Raw genomic sequence first — 18,195 nt, 5'->3', positions numbered from 1 at the left:
GGTATGTCCCCTTCCGATAGTGCCCATGGGGTCTATGATTGGCTCATCTGGGCAGGTTGATGTGTCCCTAGCTGTGTCACATCAGGAGATGTCAAGCCCCCTTCTCCGGCACAGAGCAGTTTCCTGAGTCTTGGGGCCCCTGGGCTGAGCCATGTGTAACTGATGGCGGGCAGAAGAGTGTGGTGCCATGACTGCCGGCCCAGAGACAACAGAGGAATGTGTGTGGTGGTGGAATGGGCTCTGTGGCACCTAGTTCTGACTTGTCTTGGGTCAGGCCTCCGTGGGAGCAGCTCGATAATGAGAATAACTTTGGCTGCGAGAGGCCATGTTTTCCAACATAAAGGGAGGGGTGGCTTGAGCAAAACAGATGACCTCTTCATGGATGCCTGTGTGGCCCTCCAGGCCCTCAGTGCCGCTGCCCCAAGCCCTAGGTCTGGTGGCTCACCGGAAGATGGCTGGCCTGGCGGCCCAGAGAGCTGAGGGGACACCAAGGAGCCACTGCAGAGCAGAGGCGCTCTGGTCAGAGCCAGGCACGCACACACTGCTGGGTGGGGGGACCTGAGCCAAGCCCCTCTGGCCCACTGTGCTGCCTAGCCCAGAGGACCTTGTCCCCAGGAGACCTCCTGGCCCACATTTCCTCATTAGGCAGGCTGTGCAGAGGGGAAGGCAGAACTGTCTCTGGCCAGGAGGATGAATGTTCCCGACAGTGCCTTTCAGCGGCCTCCGGGCCGGGCCAGAGGAAGTGCTGATTCTGCCCAAACAGAAGAGTCTCAGTCACATGCTGACTCGGGGTGAGCGGTCTGGATTCTCAGCTCAGCCTCTCATGAGAGGTTGGCTTGTCATCTTCCTGGACTCTGGAGCTTCTGCCCCTTGGCGGTCATGGCCTCTGCCCCCATCGTCCATGTCCCGCTGTCTCCACGTCCTGCCCCACTGCCTCCTCCTGGGCCAGGGCCACCCTTGCCTCCACAGGATCTGTGGGTTCCATGGGCTTGATGGCAAAGCTGCTGGGTATCCTGGTCCTGTGCTCCTGACAGCAGTCCGGATGTTGCCCAGCTTCTCTGACTCATTTCTCCTCAAGGCTCTGTTGCTTAAAGCTGCTATCCCCAGAGGGCCCGGGGCTGCTCCTGGGGAAGTGTGGATGGGCAGCCATCATGCCACTTCCCATGGTTCCTACCATTAGACCATGCCACCATTATCCATCAGAGGTGCCAGCTGGCAATCTGGGACATCCTCAGCTCCCTGTCCCCCTGAACATCCTCCATGGCCCAAGCCTTGCGGCTCTGCCTTCTCACTGTCTAGACTCTGGCCTCATCTCTCCATCCCAGTAGCCACGGCCTTACTCCAAGCCTTTGTCCTCTCTCCCTGCAGACAATGATCAGAGTTTTCTCACGGCTCTGCCTCTTTGGGTCTTGCGAGGGGCTGATGGGAAGGGACTGGTGCTTGGTGTGTCCCCCTCCCCCGCCTTTCCCACCAGCACTGTTGCCTGTCCTCAGTGGGCCATCTTTGGTGTTGTCTCAGTGAATGGCCGCTTGGCTCTTGGAGCAGTTTTGTGTTTCCGTGGGAGGGAGGTGGCAGGAGGAGGTAGGGAAGAGAGCCTTCTCCAGGACCAAGGGTTAGGTCTGCCTTGGCAGTCTCTCCCCATCAAGCTGCCTCTATGCACAACGTGGAACAGAGGGAGCCATGTCAGCATGCGTGCTGGGTACCTGGCGGGGACGGACCAGCTCCCTCCAGGCCTCTTAGACCTGCTGTGGCTCCAGCCACCTGTCTGGGCTGCCAGAGTGGGGACCATCCCCAACATCTCTGAGCCGTAAAAACCTTTCCACCTTCTTTCTCCAGAGGGAGTCCAGAGCACACAATGGAGGTGGCATTGAAAAGCTAGATCTCTTTTCCCTTTGAAATTTCCTCCAAAAAATTAACCATAGTGCTACTTAGTGAGTCATTTCATAATTAAGAGTTGTTGATTCCAAATTTTTTTTACCTATTTATCTTTTTGAAGGATAATAGTACCCTCTGGCTTAATTTTTAATTGGCTTTTGGTTCAAAATAGGGTTTGTGAAGAAATTAGTGCAATCGGAATAGTTACAGTAATGCCGCCAGCTTCTTATTTTATTATAATTGCTGAAGTAGCAGCCATGGCCTTGAGAAGTCAGACCTTCCCATGGCAGAGGGCCTGGCGCCTGTGATGTGGAAGGGGCTGGGGGAGGGGGCTACCTCTGCTCTACACCTGCCTCAGTCTGCCTCTGGGAATAGATCTCAGGGAGCCTCATTTCCTCCACGCGGAATGGGAGCCATAGCGTTCTCTCTTAGGTTTCTGTGAGAACCAGTGAAATGCCATGCCTCAGACCCTTGTGCAAAGCAAGGTCCAGCACACAGGCAGCCCTTCAGCCAGGAGGTGGGAACCAGAGTGTCCGAAAAGGAAGTCTCTGCAGGGACAAGAAAGTCCCTACCAGCCCCGACTGCCTGGGTGTGAATTGAGCCTGTGGCCAGTGCAAGCCCCTTGTTTCATCAGGTTTGGCCCCAGGGAACGAACACATTTGTTGTTGCAGCGTGAGTAGAGGGCAACCCAACTGTGAAGGCACACCTTGGGGCTCTCAGCAAGGATTCCTCTTATTGGAGGCAGAGGCCACAGTCAGGAGAGGAGCAGCAGCCCAGTAATGGCCATGCCTGTGGTCCAGTGTGCCACTCTTGGGCTTTTATTTTTTTAACCTCTGGGCATCCTTGTCTCAGGAGTTCTCATTGGCTGTCCCGGGTCTTGCAGTAGGACTGGGGATACGTTGGGCTAGGCAGCCAGCCCAGTGTCACTGTAACCAGGTGGACACCTCAGCCAGCAATACCTGCAGAGAGACTGTGTTCAGCAGGGTCATTCAGGCACAGTGTGGGGAGGAGGCGCGCTGGGCTCTCTCGGCCCACGAGGCACAGCAGCTAGTGATTCTGGAAGGTAGGAGGTCTCACATGCCTGCCGGGGGTTCCCTACCAACTCTCTGACAACTCAACGTCCCCTGCCTCGCCCCGAACCCACCTAGCTCCGTCCGAAGGGTAGCGCGTGAGATGGTGATTGCCCTTGGGGGCTGCTGCCTTCCTGCCCCCGGAAAGGCACTGGACAGAGGGAGGCAAAGCCGACATGGTCATCAGAGCCTCCCATTGTCTATCCCCAGGTCCCAGATCATCCCCAGCCCACTGGCCAAAGGGGGTAGGAAAAGAGCAAGCAAGCAGCTCCTCAAAGCTGGGGCTGGGTGACGGAGAGTATGACAGAAAACACGCAAGTGAATGAATGAATGAGGGGTAGACACTAAATGGGGAGAGGGAATGAATGAACAGGGAATGAAGGGGTGGTGGTGGAGTAGGGGCAAGTGAGGGCCAGAGATGCGAGCAGCACAAACACAGGATTCAGGGCTGCAGTTCCAGCTTCTTCCCACCCCCAGGCACGGCCTGCCTCCCATCCCAGCCTCATCCTCCAGAAGACTTGGGCCTTGGCCAGGTCTCCCTCTGGCTCCCCTTCTAATGGTCCCAATGCCCTATACCCTTCTCCCCCCACCCCGAAGGGGCTCGGGAAGGGCCTCCAGCTACCAGGTCAGGTGTTTATTTTTAGCTCTTCCCTCACATGCCTCTGCCTCCCCCACCTCCCTCCCCCGCTGCCTGCTATAGCAGAGCCAGGAGCAAGAGGGCCAACTGGGGCACCCCTTCTGCAGCCTGGCTGCCTCTGTGAGGAGTAAGTGTAGGAAGGAACAAGGCCCCAGGGAGCCTGTGACCACAGTCGACACACTGCTGAGGGCTGGGCCTCTGGGCTCGGGTAAGCAGGCCGCTGCAGGGGCTGTTCTGAGCTCTAGGCATGAAGTCTGTCGCCTCCATTCTGGCCACCCTTCCAAGGTGTCCTTGCTTCATTTGGACTGTTTCTTCTGGGGCTGGGTCTGCCAGCCAGAGGTGGAGGTCAGAGGTTTGCCAGATTACCAAGGTGAGCAAGGCAGATGACCAAGCTTCAAGAGGCCTAACCTGGATGGCCATCTACATGGGGCCAAGGGAGAACCAGGGCAGTGTTACCTTGGGCCAGCCCCCCTATCCAGGCCCAGATCCTCACCCCGTGATGCTGATCGTGGGGCAAGGGAAGGGACTGTTTGCTCATTTCTAGAACTTTCTCTGGGCCTATGCTGACACCCCTCTCAATCTTTTTGCCACCTCACAGCTATCTCCAACATGGAGGGATTCCCACTGTGACCCAAGGTGATGCTGGCCCAGCCCACCCAGCAGTTTCCCTAGGCACCAAGTGAGCCCATGGCCCAGCCAGGGGCAGCACCCATGACCTTGTAGGAGTTTGTACAGGGGACACACAGAGCATCAGATAAGGTCCCAGGGAGTCAGCAGTGGTGCTGGAACCAGGCCCTGCAAGGAGCAGGGTGAGGACATGTGGGACCTCTGAAGGGTTCCCCTCCATAGCAGAGCCCCTCTGCTCAGGACCTGGGTGTGGAATTCAGCCTCCAGGAGCTCCAGTCTCAGGGAAGCAGTCTCAAGGCCCGAATCCCAAGCCTGTGGAGCAGACCTATCCCTCAGTCAACACCCAGGCCCTGCCACCAGCCTGGCCTGGCCTTCCGCCGGGGCCCAGGGCAGAACCATTGATACAGCACCCACTATGGTGGCCTGCAGGTGCCAGGCCAAGAGCAGACATCTTGGAGGTACCATACTTCCAGGGTTCTGTTGGGTGGACTCAGGGATGTCGTGGGCCCAGGGGTGGTATGTGAGCTAAGAGTGCTAAGGATTCCGGTCCTCTGGGCTGGTAAGGGCTGAGGGCGCTCTCTGGCCCTGTCCCTGGCTCTCTGACCTTGTGGTTCCATGTCCTTTGGTTCCCCTGACTCCCCATCCTGATGGTCAGGCTGCTGGCAGGATCCCAAGAGTCTGGGCACCCTCATGTGTAAGAGCAGGACAGTAGGGGTGCCAAGGCTCTGCACCCCTGGGGCGAGAATAGGCACTGGGGTGCCTGTTACTCTCATTCCCCGCCCAAGTCCCGCCAGGCAGGAGCTCTGACTCTGGAGGAGGCCCTTGGAAGACATCCCCTGCCCGCCGCTGAGCTGCTACAGAAATCACCTGCTCAGAGGTGCTCAGACCCTTCCCTGTACAGACAGTGGCACCTGGTGGGGGGGGGGGGTTCGACTTGGTTGCTGGGGTTCTGGAAACTTCACCATTGATGTCCATGTCATACTTGGAACAACCCCTTTGGGCTCTGGCTTCCAAGAAGACTGTGTACCAGCCCATGTGTCCATCTTAGTTATGGCTGTGTCTCCAGCCCCCAGCACTGAGACTGACACAAAGAGAGTAGTCTTGAAAGTGAGGGGCTGATGGTGGAGGAGGATCCCAGCCTGGCTCTGGAGGGAGCAGGGCCCCTGGCCTCAGAGCCAGCACACAGTCCCCATCAGAACAGCCCAGAGCCTGGGGAGCAGGAGGAGGCTTTTGCATGGGGGTCTTTGCTGGTCTAAGACAAGGTGAGTTGGGTTGGAAGGTGTGAGCAAAGGGGACTGCTCAGCCCCACCCCCAACTACCAAGCAGGACTTCCCCTAGACCGCCTCCCCTGGCCCCGCAAGCCGGTCTCCTCCCAGCACAGCACTTACTTGGGAATGGAGAAGGATGGTGCCTGAGGCCTGAGAATTAGGAGGCTGGGGAGGGGCAGTGCATCTGGGAGGTGCTCTCAGCCTGATGCCCTTCCTGAAAGGGTGTGCTCACCTGGGGGACTCTGCTCCACTCCCAGGGGTGTTCACAACCTGGGGGGGGGTCCCCAGCCCCCCTCTTCCCTAGACCATGTGCTGCTTTTGTAGCCTCCTCTCTCATACAGGTCCTCCTTTTCAGCCTAGTAAAAAGCTCCCTGTGGGGTAAGGAAGGGATCCTTCCTTGGGGTTTGTCTTTTTAATGCTGTACACGAGCATCTAAAGGCTGGGGCCCTCTGTCATTTGGGACCAACAGACCCATCAGTCTTTTGCTCCTCATCAGTCCTTTTGCCTGTAGTGTCATGCTTTGGGAGTCTTTCTCCTCATGTTTATAGAAATAGTCACGGAAGTCATCTTTAAGTACTTCAGTGTCTTTGTGATTTTCATCAAAACCCTCCTCTCTCGTTTCCTTACAGAAAACTGAGTGGCTCTGTCTGAACTGCCAAACTAAGCGGCTTCTCGAGGGCAGCCTGGGAGAGCCGACGCCCCTGCCGCTGCCCAGCTCACAGCAGCCCCCTGCGGGGGCCCCTCACCGTACAGCTGGAACAGCCCCTCCAAAGCAGAAAGGGCCACAGGGGCTGGGCCAGCCATCAGGCCCCCCGCCTGCCAAGGCCACCCCCCTGCCCACCAAGGCCAGTCCCCTGCCCACTAAGGCCAGTCCCCTGCCCACCAAGGCCAGTCCCCAGGCCAAGCCCTCTAGGGCTTCTGAACCCAGCAGAACCCCGAGCAGTGCCCAGGAAAAGAAGATAGGAGTCCCAGCTAAAGCTGAGCCTGTGCCGAAGCCCCCTCCAGAGACCACCCTGCCCCCTGGGACTCCTAAGGCAAAAGCTGGGGTGCGGAGGACCGAACCCACCACCCCCATCACCAAGGCTGTTCCAGAAGCCCCCAAGGGTGGGGAGACAGAGGTCAGTCATCATTCCCAGGGGTCCTGGCTTTCAGGCAGGGGAGTGTGGAGAAGGGTTTAGCTCCCTGCGGGACTGGGATATGGACCTGGGACGGCCCTTTGGGCCAGAGAGGACAGCAGGGCCGCCTTGCTGAGGCATGGTGGGCCTGGAGCCTGTGGGTTCTAGGCTGATCCTGTGTTTGACGCCTTTTTAGATGCTTTGTTGCATCTTTGCTACCATTAGATCTAGTAACACTTCTCTTTGAGAACCTAGGGATGCTTGTGGTTTGACATGGAACCTGTGAGTTATGCAAGCCCAGAGCAATGGAGTGGGTGGCGGGCCCTGATTCCCCCAGGAGTGGAGGCACCCCCTCCCTAGGGCTCCGGGGGTTGACAGAGAGGCTGGGGCTCCCCCAGGAGCCGTCTGCCATTGGCAGTCAGCATCTACTTCTTGCCCGCTGTAGGAGCCTGGGGGCAAGCCTTACTCTCAGGACCTGTCTCGGAGCCCACAGAGCCTCAGCGACACAGGCTATTCCTCTGACGGCATCTCCAGCTCGCAGAGCGAGATCACCGGTATTGTGCGGCAGGAGGTGGAGCAGCTGGACAGCGCCGGGGTGACGGGGCCCCGCCCACCCAGCCCCTCGGAGCTCCACAAGGTGGGGAGTAGCATGCGGCCTTCGCTGGAGGCCCAGGGCCCGGCGCCCAGTGTCGAGCGGAGCAGGCCACCGAGCGGCAGTGCCGAGGAGCAGAAGCGGCGGCCCCACTCTTTGTCCATCATGCCCGAGGCCTTCAACTCCGATGAGGAGCTGGAGGAGATCCTGGAGGAGGAAGAAGACTCCACAGAGTGGGGGCGCCGGGGGGAGCAGCAGGATGCAGCAGAGTCCTCCGACGACTTCGGGAGCCAGCTGAGGCACGACTACGTGGAGGACAGCAGTGAAGGTGGCCTGTCCCCCCTCCCGCCCCAGCCCCCGGCCCGGGCGGCAGACCTGACCGACGAGGAGTTCATGCGGCGGCAGATCCTGGAGATGAGCGCGGAGGAAGACAACCTGGAGGAGGACGAGGCCGCCCCCGCCAAACACGCCTCCCAGAAGGGTGGCCCCCGGCCCCGGCCCGAGCCCAGCCAAGAGCCGGGAGCACTGCCCAAGAGGCGCCTGCCCCACAACGCCACCACGGGCTACGAGGAACTGCTGTCCGAGGGAGGCCCTGCAGAGGACGTAGACGGCACTGCTGGGGCCCTGCAGGGTGGGCTCCGCCGCTTCAAGACCATCGAGCTCAATAGCACGGGCAGCTACGGCCATGAGCTGGACATGGGCCCAGGCCCCGACCCCAGCCTGGACCGGGAGCCAGAGTTGGAGATGGAGAGCCTGACAGGCTCGCCCGAGGACCGCTCCCGTGGGGAGCACTCATCCACGCTGCCAGCCTCCACGCCCAGCTACACGTCGGGCACCTCGCCCACTTCCCTGTCCTCGCTGGAGGAGGACAGCGACAGCAGCCCCAGCCGCCGGCAGCGGCTGGAGGAAGCCAAGCAGCAGCGCAAGGCCCGGCACCGCTCGCATGGGCCCCTGCTGCCCACCATCGAGGACTCCTCGGAGGAGGAGGAGCTGCGGGAGGAGGAGGAGCTGCTGCGGGAGCAGGAGAAGATGCGGGAGGTGGAGCAGCAGCGCATCCGCAGCACGGCCCGCAAGACCCGGCGGGACAAGGAGGAGCTGCGGGCCCAGCGGCGGCGTGAGCGCTCCAAGACCCCGCCCAGCAACCTGTCGCCCATCGAGGACGCCTCGCCCACGGAGGAGCTGAGGCAGGCGGCCGAGATGGAGGAGCTCCATCGCTCCTCCTGTTCCGAGTACTCGCCCTCACCTTCCCTCGACTCGGAGGCTGAGGCCCCGGAGGGGGGCCCCGGCCGGCTCTACAAGTCGGGCAGCGAGTACAACCTGCCCACCTTCATGTCCCTCTACTCTCCAACCGAGACCCCCTCGGGCAGCGCCACAACCCCCAGCTCCGGCCGGCCCCTCAAGAGCGCTGAGGAGGCCTATGAGGAGATGATGCGGAAGGCCGAGCTGCTTCAGCGGCAACAGGGCCAGGCGGCAGTGGGCCGCGGGCCCCACAGTGGTCCCTCTCAGCCCGTAGCTCCCCGGGCTCAGGGTTCCTTTGAATACCAGGACAGCCCAGACCGCGACTACAGCGGGGTTGCTCAGCCGGCCGCGGAGGGCACGCCAGCCGGCTTGGGAGCAGCCGTGTACCAGGAGATCCTCCAGACGTCCCAGAGCATCGCCCGAATGCACCAGGCCTCCTCGCGGGACCTGGCCTTTGCTGAGGACAAGAAGAAGGAGAAGCAGTTTCTGAACGCCGAGAGCGCGTACATGGACCCAATGAAACAGAATGGCGGCCCACTCACCCCTGGTACCAGTCCCACCCAGCTTGCTGCCCCTGTGTCTTTCGCCACCTCCACCACCTCAGACAGCAGCGGGGGCCGAGTCATCCCTGATGTCCGTGTGACTCAGCATTTTGCAAAAGAGCCTCAGGACCCCGTCAAGCTGCACAGCACTCCTGCCTCCCCCAGCTCCACCTCCAAGGAAGTAGGCATAGGCTTTGCCCAGGGCCTCGGGGCCTCGGCCTCCATGGCTGTGACCCCTAGTCCGGCTGGCCTGCCACGAGGGTACATGGCTCCGACTTCCCCAGCAGTCTCGGAGCGTAGCCTTTCACCCTCTTTCGCTGGCCATGGCTATGGACAGAGCCCGGCCACTGCAAACTATGGGTCTCAAACTGAGGAGCTACCCCAAGCCCCCCGTGGCCCAGCTGTCAGTGGGCGGGCTACCAGAGAGAAGCCCCTGGGCATGAGTGAGGGTGAGAGTGGCCCCCCACAGACCTCCGGGGGATATCCTTACTTTGCGGGCTCCAGCCCCCCTCTTTCTCCATCTTCTCCCTCAGAGAGTCCCACATTCTCCCCTGGCAAGCTGGGCCCAAGGGCCACCGCAGAGTTCTCTACACAGACGCCAAGCCTGACCCCTGCCTCGGACACACCACGGAGCCCTGGTGCCCCTGCACCGACACCCACGGTGGCTCAGGGCACACAAACGCCACATCGACCCAGCACGCCTCGCCTGGTATGGCAGCAGTCCTCTCAGGATGCCCCGTTCATGGTTATCACCCTGGCATCAGATGCCTCCAGCCAGACCAAGATGGTCCATGCCAGTGCCTCCACTTCCCCAGTGTGCTCACCTGTTGACACCCAGCCCATCACCCACAGCTACAGCCAGACAACACCTCCAAGTGAGTCTCAGCCCCCTGAGCCACCTGGGCCCCCTGGCTTCCCGAGGGCACCCAGCGCTGGTGCAGATGGGCCCCTGGCAGTGTATGGCTGGGGCGCCCTGCCTGCTGAGAACATCTCCTTGTGCCGGATCTCCTCCGTCCCTGGAACGTCTAGGGTTGAGCCTGGCCCCAGAGCCCCGGGCAGTGCCGTGGTAGACCTTCGCACTGCCGTCAAGCCCACGCCCATCATCCTCACCGACCAGGGCATGGACCTGACCTCTCTGGCCGTGGAAGCGAGGAAGTACGGCCTGGCTCTTGATCCAGTCCCAGGACGCCAGTCAACTGCTGTGCAGCCTCTGGTGATCAACCTCAATGCCCAGGAGCAGACACATGCCTTCCTCAGCACCGCCACTACCGTGAGCATCACCATGGCCTCCTCTGTGCTCTTGGCTCAGCAGAAGCAGCCTGTGGTCTATGGAGACCCCTTCCAGAGCCGGCTTGACTTTGGCCAGGGTGCAGGGAGCCCAGTGTGCCTGGCCCAGGTCAAGCAGGTAGAGCAGGCCGTCCAGACCGCGCCGTATCGTGGTGGGCCTCGGGGAAGACCCCGGGAGACTAAGTTTGCCAGGTATAACCTGTCCAACCAGGTAGCACCTCTGGCCAGAAGGGACGTTTTGATCACTCAGGTGGGCCCGGCCCAAAGTGTTGGCCTCAAGTCGGGCCCAGTGCCAGAGCCCGGTACTGAACCCCATCGGGCCGCCCCTACAGAGCTGCGGTCGCACGCCCTGCCAGGCGCCAGGAAGCCGCACACAGTGGTAGTGCAGGTGGGCGAAGGTGCAGCAGGCACCGTGAGCACACTGCTCCCAGAGGAGCCGGCAGGGGCCCTAGACCTCACGGGGATGAGGCCAGAGAGCCAGCTGGCATGCTGTGACATGGTCTACAAGTTCCCGTTTGGCAGCAGCTGCACGGGCAGCTTCCGCGCCACCCCAAGTGCACCTGAGAGGAGTGTGGCAGAAGTTGCCCCACCTGGCCAAAGCAGCGGCCCCTTCTACAGTCCCCGGGACCCAGAACCTCCCGAGCCCCCCACCTACCGGGCGCAGGTGATCGGGGCACCCGGCCCCCATGACGAGCAGAGGCCCTACCCACAGGGCCTCCCTGGCAGGCTGTACTCCTCTATGTCTGACACTAATCTGGCTGAGGCCGGCCTAAACTATCATGCCCACAGGTTTGGGCAGCTCTTCCAGGGCCCAGGGCGAGACTCAGCCATGGACCTCAGCTCCTTGAAGCACTCCTACAGCCTGGGCTTTGCAGATGGCCGCTACCTTGGGCAGGGCTTGCAGTACGGTTCATTCACTGACCTGCGTCACCCCACAGACCTTTTGACTCACCCGCTTCCCATGCGGCGCTACAGCTCAGTGTCAAACATCTACTCGGACCACAGGTATGGCCCACGGGGAGATGCAGCTGGCTTCCAGGAGGCCAGCCTGGCCCAGTACAGCGCCACCACAGCGCGTGAGATAAGTCGTATGTGTGCGGCCCTCAACTCCATGGACCAGTATGGAGGGAGGCACGGCAGCGGTGTTGGGGGCCCCGACCTCATGCAGTATCAGCCCCAGCCCGGGCTCAGTGCCCCACAGGGCCTGGCTCCCCTGAGACCTGGCCTCCTTGGGAACCCCACCTTCCCAGAGGGCCAAGGTAGTCCTGGAAGCCTGGCCCAGTACCGGCCTACAGCTGGCCAGGCCGCAGCAGTCAGACAGCTGCTGCCATCCACAGCCACCGTGCGGGCGGCCGATGGCATGATCTACTCGACCATCAATACTCCAATTGCTGCAACACTGCCCATCACCACACAGCCTGCCTCAGTCCTGCGACCCATGGTGCGTGGTGGCATGTACAGGCCTTACCCACCCGGTGGAGTCGCAGCCGTGCCACTTGCCAGCCTGACGCGCATGCCTGTGATTGCCCCGCGCATACCTCTCGGGCCCACGGGGCTGTACCGATACCCTGTACCAAGTAGATTCCCCACCCCTGCCAGTGTTCCACCCACTGAGGGTCCTGTCTACCTGGGGAAGCCGGCTGCTGCCAAGGGCCCAGGGACTGGGGGGCCCCCCAGGCCAGAGCTGCCTGCCGGGGCTGCTCGGGAAGAACCCCTTTCCACAGCACCCCCTGCTGCTGCCAAGGAGACGGGAGCAGCCCCAGCCCTGGGGGCGGGCCAGAAGCCGCTGGGAGAGGCCACTCCCGGCGGTGGCGGCGGGGCCCTGGGCCGGCCGGGGCTCGAGAAGGAGGATGCCTTGCCGGAGGAGAGGCAGCGTAAGCAGCAGGAGCAGCTGCTGCAGCTGGAGCGAGAGAGAGTGGAGCTGGAAAAGCTGCGGCAGCTGCGGCTGCAGGAGGAGCTGGAGCGGGAGCGCGTGGAGTTGCAGCGGCACCGTGAGGAGGAGCAGCTGCTGGTGCAGCGGGAGCTGCAGGAGCTGCAGACCCTCAAGCATCACGTGCTGCAGCAGCAGCAGGAGGAGCGGCAGGCACAGTTCGCCCTGCAGCGGGAGCAGCTGGCCCAACAGCGCCTGCAGCTGGAGCAGATCCAGCAGCTGCAGCAGCAGCTGCAGCAGCAGCTGGAAGAACAGAAGCAGCGGCAGAAGCCACCCTTCCCCATGGCCTGTGAGGCACCTGGCAGAGGGCCACCCCCGGCTGCCCCAGAGATGGCCCAGAATGGCCAATACTGGCCACCCCTGACCCATGCAGCCTTCATCGCCGTGCCCGAGGGGTCCGGGCAGCCGCGTGAGCCCATGCCGCACCGCGGTCTCCCCAGCTCTGCCTCGGACATGTCGCTGCAGACGGAGGAGCCGTGGGAGGTGGGCCGCAGTGGTGGCCTCAAGAAGCGGCACTCCATGCCACGCCTGCGGGATGCGTGCGAGCCGGAGTCGGGGCCTGAGCCCTGCGGGGTCAGGAGGATCGCGGACAGCAGCGTGCAGACGGACGAGGAGGATGGAGAGGGCCGCTACCTTCTGACCCGACGGCGCCGGGCGCGGCGGAGCACCGACTGCAGCGTGCAGACCGACGACGAGGACAGCGCCGAGTGGGAGCAGCCCGTGCGCCGCCGTCGGTCCCGTCTCTCCCGCCACTCAGACTCTGGCTCTGACAGCAAGCACGATGCCACGGCCTCCTCCTCCGCTGCTGCCCCCACCACGAGGGCCACGAGCAGCGTGGGCATCCAGACCATCAGTGACTGCTCTGTGCAGACGGAGCCTGACCAGCTACCCCGAGTCTCTCCAGCCATTCACATCACAGCCGTCACTGACCCCAAGGTGGAGATCGTCAGGTACATATCGGCGCCCGAGAAGACTGGGCGCGGTGAGAGCCTGGCCTGCCAGACGGAGCCAGAGGGGCAAGCCCAGGGCGTGGCCGGGCCGCAGCTCATGGGGCCGACCGCCATCAGTCCCTACCTGCCTGGCATCCAGATCGTCACCCCAGGGCCCCTGGGCAGATTTGAAAAAAAGAAGCCGGATCCCCTGGAGATCGGATACCAGGCCCACCTGCCCCCGGAGTCCCTCTCTCAGCTCGTGAGCCGCCAGCCTCCCAAGTCCCCCCAGGTCCTCTACTCACCAGTCTCCCCTCTGTCCCCACACCGGCTCCTGGACACCTCCTTTGCTTCCAGTGAGAGGCTGAACAAGGCTCACGTGAGTCCCCAGAAGCACTTCACAGCTGACAGCGCTTTCCGCCAGCAGACGCTGCCGCGCCCCATGAAGACCCTGCAGCGCTCCCTGTCCGACCCTAAGCCCCTCAGCCCCACCGCCGAGGAGTCTGCCAAAGAGAGGTTCCCCCTCTACCAGCACCAGGGGGGACTGGGTAGCCAGGTATGGGCACCGGGGCTGGGCCAGGGTGGGACAGGGGTCTCGGCCTAGCCTGGGGGGCCCCATAGGGAGGGGCATCTCCTGGGGTGGGGGTGGAGTCACCTCCAGCTCCAGAGGCCCAGAGCTAGAAGTCGAGAGTCGGAGGCACATTGGGTCCATATCTGGTGGAGCCCACAGCCCAGCAAGGTGATCCTGGGCAAGACAAACTCACACTTGGGCCCCCGCGGCCATCCAGACCCTGCTGGAAACTTCAGCTCCTCCCTAGAGCTGCCTCTTCACGGCCCACAGCTGGCCTAGGCTCTGCCACTTCCTCCTTGTGGCCTCCTCAGCTCTCCCATCTGGCCTGTGCCCCTCCTAGTGCAAACCTCTTCTCTGGATTTTTCCTGGGAAAATGAGTAACATGGACCTGGCTGGGCTGCTTCCCAGTCCCCAGCTCCAGCCTGGCTCCCCTTGCCCCACACTAAGCCCCAGCCCCCTGAACTACCCTTCAGGGCCCATCCCTGTAGGTTGCAGTGTGCACGCCACCTCATCTTGTCCCGTGCCCACATCCAACCCTCAGCGAATCTGTTCACACACCTGTCTGCTCCCCTAGATAGCAGCTCCTTGTCTGTGACTTTAGTTGCCAGTGATGTCCTGGAACTGTGAGAGAGGGCCTGGTGTGTTGGGAAGATGGGGATGGCTAGGGCCTGACACCAAGGACTTTGAATGCCAGGCCAGGAGGGGAGGGCTTTTCTCAAAGGCCCTTGAAGCTTCTGGATGTTTCAGGCAGGTGAGACAGGACGAGATGAGTATCTTAGGAAGCTTCCTGGGCAGAATGTGGGCAGGTGGACTGAAGGAAGCACCTGTACAGTGGCCCTGGGGAGAGCCTGGAGGAGCCAGAGGCGTTGTGAGGTATACTTCTGGGTAGGATGCAGAGAGGGGAGAGGTGAGGCCTCCATGGGTGGGGTTGTGTAGGAGAGCCCTAGGGTATGCAGCCCAGAGGGGAGGGGGTGCGATACAGAGTCAGTGCTGGCAGGGAGGGCAGGACAGAGAGGCGGGGGTCCTGCCTCCACACAAGGGTCAGCACAGAGGTCCCGTGCACTGGGCGCTCTACCGTGAGCACTCATGGCGTGTGGTCAAAATGACAAGCAATGGACAACAGCGTGAGGAATTCAAAGAGGGAAATTTGTTCCATTCCCTCAAAGGCCACCCTTCGTCCTGAGGTTTAGGGACACATTAGCATTTCCTTTAGGACACGTGTTGAAAGCAGGTTGAGAGTTGCTTGGCAAGTCCAGTGTTAGTCCCCAGTGTATTTGGGGGTTTGGGTGGGCCATAAAACCCAGAGGCCAGGGAGCTAGAGACAGTTGGAGGGCAAAGCTTCTGGCAGGGTGGACCTTGCGGCAACACAGAATGAGCAGGTGAACAGGGCCCCACGGAGCGCACATTAGGGAGCCCGGACCAGGAAACTAAGGAGCCAGAGATACGATTGCAGAGGCCCTCGAGGGATCTGGCAGCCTCAGAGTGTGGGGCCTGACGGGGATGTGGAGGAAGCTGGGGCCAGGTGGAGAGCATGGCCTGGCAGAGGGTGATATAGGGCTGCAGGGGAGGAGACTGCAAACAGACAGCTGAACTGCCTTTCACTTGAGAGAGGAGAAAGGCAGGAGGCAGAAAAGAGCCTGCAGCCCCTGACTTTGTCAGCACGCACCCCTGACCACGACCCTCTAGGGAACCCAGTGGGCCCAGGACTCTCTCCACTCCTGTCCATGGCCCTCCGCTGCCCTTGGTGCCTGCTCAGACCCACACCCAGAGCCAAATTTGTACTCTCCTGCCCTCAGTACACTCAGTGGGATGCAGAAGGTGCTAATCCCACTGGAGATGAGCAGGGGTTCTCAGAGCTGCTGGGGGCCAGGCCAGTACTGGGCATCAGCCAGAGGGGCCTCTGCTCCTTCCTCCCCTCCCACTGCCCTGAGCTCTGGGAAGGAAAAGGCCCATAAAACAATCACAGGTCCTCCTTCCAAGGCCATTGGGTGGGCAGGGCAGGCCTCGAGGCTGCCTGGAGAACCAGGGCGTTGACCCCGGCCAGGCCAGGGCTTTTCTACCCCGTGCCCCAGCAAGCCACCCACACCTTGGGTCTCAGTGCTGCCCGCCCTTCCCTCTGTCTCAGGTGTCGGCGCCGCCGCCCAACGGCCTGGTCCGCAAGGTGAAGCGGACGCTGCCCAGCCCCCCTCCCGAGGAGGCTCACCTGCCCCTGGCTGGCCAGGCTGCTCCCCCGCAGCTGTATGCAGCCAGCCTGCTGCAGCGCGGGCTGGTGGGGCCTGCCGCTGTCCCCGCCACCAAGGCCAGCCTACTCCGGGAGCTTGACCGGGACCTACGGCTGGTGGAGCATGAGTCCACCAAGCTGCGCAAGAAGCAGGCGGAGCTGGACGAGGAGGAGAAGGAGATCGACGCCAAGCTCAAGTACCTGGAGCTGGGCATCACCCAGCGCAAAGAGTCTCTGGCCAAAGACCGGGGTGGCCGGGACTACTCACCTTTGCGTGGTCTCAGCGAGCATCGCGACTACCTGTCGGACAGTGAGCTCAACCAGCTGCGGCTCCAGGGCTGTGCCACCCCGGCTGGCCAGTATGTGGAGTTCCCTGTCACTGCCGCCGCCCCTGCTACTCCCTCCGGCTCCGCTGCTTTCCAGCCGCCCCGGTTCCCACCTCCAGCGCCACTGTACCCTGCAGGCAGCGCTGGGCCAACTCAGAATGGATTCGCAGCCCACCAGGCACCCACCTACCCTGGTCCCAGCACATACCCAGCACCTGCTTTTCCTCCCGGCACCAGTTACCCTGCTGAGCCTGGCCTGCCCAGCCAGCAAGCGTTCCGTCCCCCGGGCCATTATACAGCCCAGACGCCCCTGCCAACCACACAGACCACCCTTTTCCCAGCCCCGGCTGACAGCCGTGCCCCCCACCAGAAGCCGCGCCAGACATCACTGGCCGACTTGGAGCAGAAAGTGCCCACTAACTACGAGGTGATCGCCAGCCCCGTCGTGGCCATGTCTTCAGCCCCGTCGGAAACCAGCTACAGCGGCCCTGGCCCCGCCGCCAGCAGCAGCTACGAACAGGGCAAGGCTCCCGAGCTGCCACGGGTCAGTGACCGCAGCGGTGTGAGCCTGAGCCCAGCCCCCATCTACTCCTCTGACTCACACTACACCAGCCTGGAGCAGACTGTCCCCCGGAACTACGTGATGATTGATGACATCAGCGAACTGACCAAGGACAGCACCTCCACTGCCCCCGAGAGCCAGCGCCTGGAGCCCCTGGGGCCAAGCAGCAGTGGGCGTCCAGCGAAAGAGCCAGGAGAACCAGGGGTCCTTGAGGGGTCCGCACTGCCCTGCTGCTACACCAGAGGGGAGGAAGAATCCGAGGAAGACTCTTACGAGCCCCGTGGTAAGAGTGGCCACCACCGGGGTGTGGAGAGCAATGGCCGACCAGCCAGCACGCACTATTACAGCGACAGCGACTATAGACACAGCACTCGAGCGGACAAGTATAGTCCAGGCCCTGCAGGGCCCAAGCACCCCTCTAAGAGCCTGGCCCCAGCTGCTGTCCCCTCGAAGCGCAGCAAGCACCGGAAGCAGGGAATGGAGCAAAAGATCTCCAAGTTCTCACCTATCGAAGAGGCCAAGGATGTGGAGTCAGACCTGGCTTCCTACCCCTCCTCTGCAGTCAGCAGTAGCCTGGCTTCTCGGGGAAGGAAGTTCCAGGACGAAATCACCTATGGGCTCAAGAAGAACGTGTATGAGCAGCAGCGGTATTACGGGGTGTCCAGCCGGGACCCAGCGGAGGAGGATGACCGCATGTATGGTGGGAGCAGCAGGTCCCGGGGGGCACCTGCATACAGCGGGGAGAAGCTGTCCAGCCACGACTTCGGGGGCCGGGCCAAGGGATACGAGCGGGAACGGGAGGCTGTGGAGCGACTTCAAAAAGCGGGCCCCAAGCCCTCATCTCTGAGCATGGCCCACGGCCGGACCCGGCCCCCCATGCGGAGCCAGGCCTCTGAAGAAGAGAGCCCCGTCAGCCCCTTGGGGCGGCCCCGCCCTGCTGGGGGCCCTCTTCCCCCCGGGGACACCTGCCCACCATTCTGCTCCAGCCACTCCATGCCTGACGTCCAGGAGCACGTCAAGGAGGGACCGCGGTCCCACTCATATAAGCGTGACGAGGGCTACATCCTGGATGATGCCCACTGCGTAGTTTCCGACAGTGAAGGTAATGGCAGCTGGGGGTGATGTCTGCGGATGCTCAGCACCTGGGGGGCCTTGCCTACCCGTGGGGTCCTGAGCCCTGAGGTGTCCCAGCAGGGCCGGGCCAGGTGCCTCACCTGGTGGGCCCTGCTGCTGGCTGCCCTTCCTCCTGCTCCGCCTGTGCCCTGGCCCCAGCGGTGGGGGGGGGCTGGGGGCCTGGCGTTAACGCTTGTGGCTGTGGCGCCCACTCTGTTTTCCTTGCATGGCTTCAGCTGGGCCAGCCCCCTGCGGCCAGCCCGGGGGTTGACCGTGTTCTGTTTTTGGTCT

At 62.3% G+C, this 18,195-nt stretch overlaps 1 protein-coding gene across 1 annotated transcript in view; it reads left to right on the top strand.

The window, feature by feature from the left end:
• Window positions 1-18,195, top strand: part of BSN (bassoon presynaptic cytomatrix protein) — a 78,867-nt gene that overhangs the window by 51,362 nt on the left and 9,310 nt on the right. The window contains exons 4-6 of the mRNA XM_061396870.1: window positions 6,107-6,595; window positions 7,038-13,667; window positions 15,808-17,893. Coding sequence (XP_061252854.1) covers window positions 6,107-6,595; window positions 7,038-13,667; window positions 15,808-17,893 — 9,205 coding nt within the window. The remainder of the gene's footprint in view (window positions 1-6,106; window positions 6,596-7,037; window positions 13,668-15,807; window positions 17,894-18,195) is intronic.

This window comes from Bos javanicus, chromosome 22, assembly GCF_032452875.1.
Source record: "Bos javanicus breed banteng chromosome 22, ARS-OSU_banteng_1.0, whole genome shotgun sequence".
In the NCBI taxonomy this organism is placed as follows: domain Eukaryota; kingdom Metazoa; phylum Chordata; class Mammalia; order Artiodactyla; family Bovidae; genus Bos; species Bos javanicus.
The sequence above is the reverse complement of the archived record's forward strand: the minus strand, read 5'-3'. Positions and strand labels throughout refer to the sequence as shown.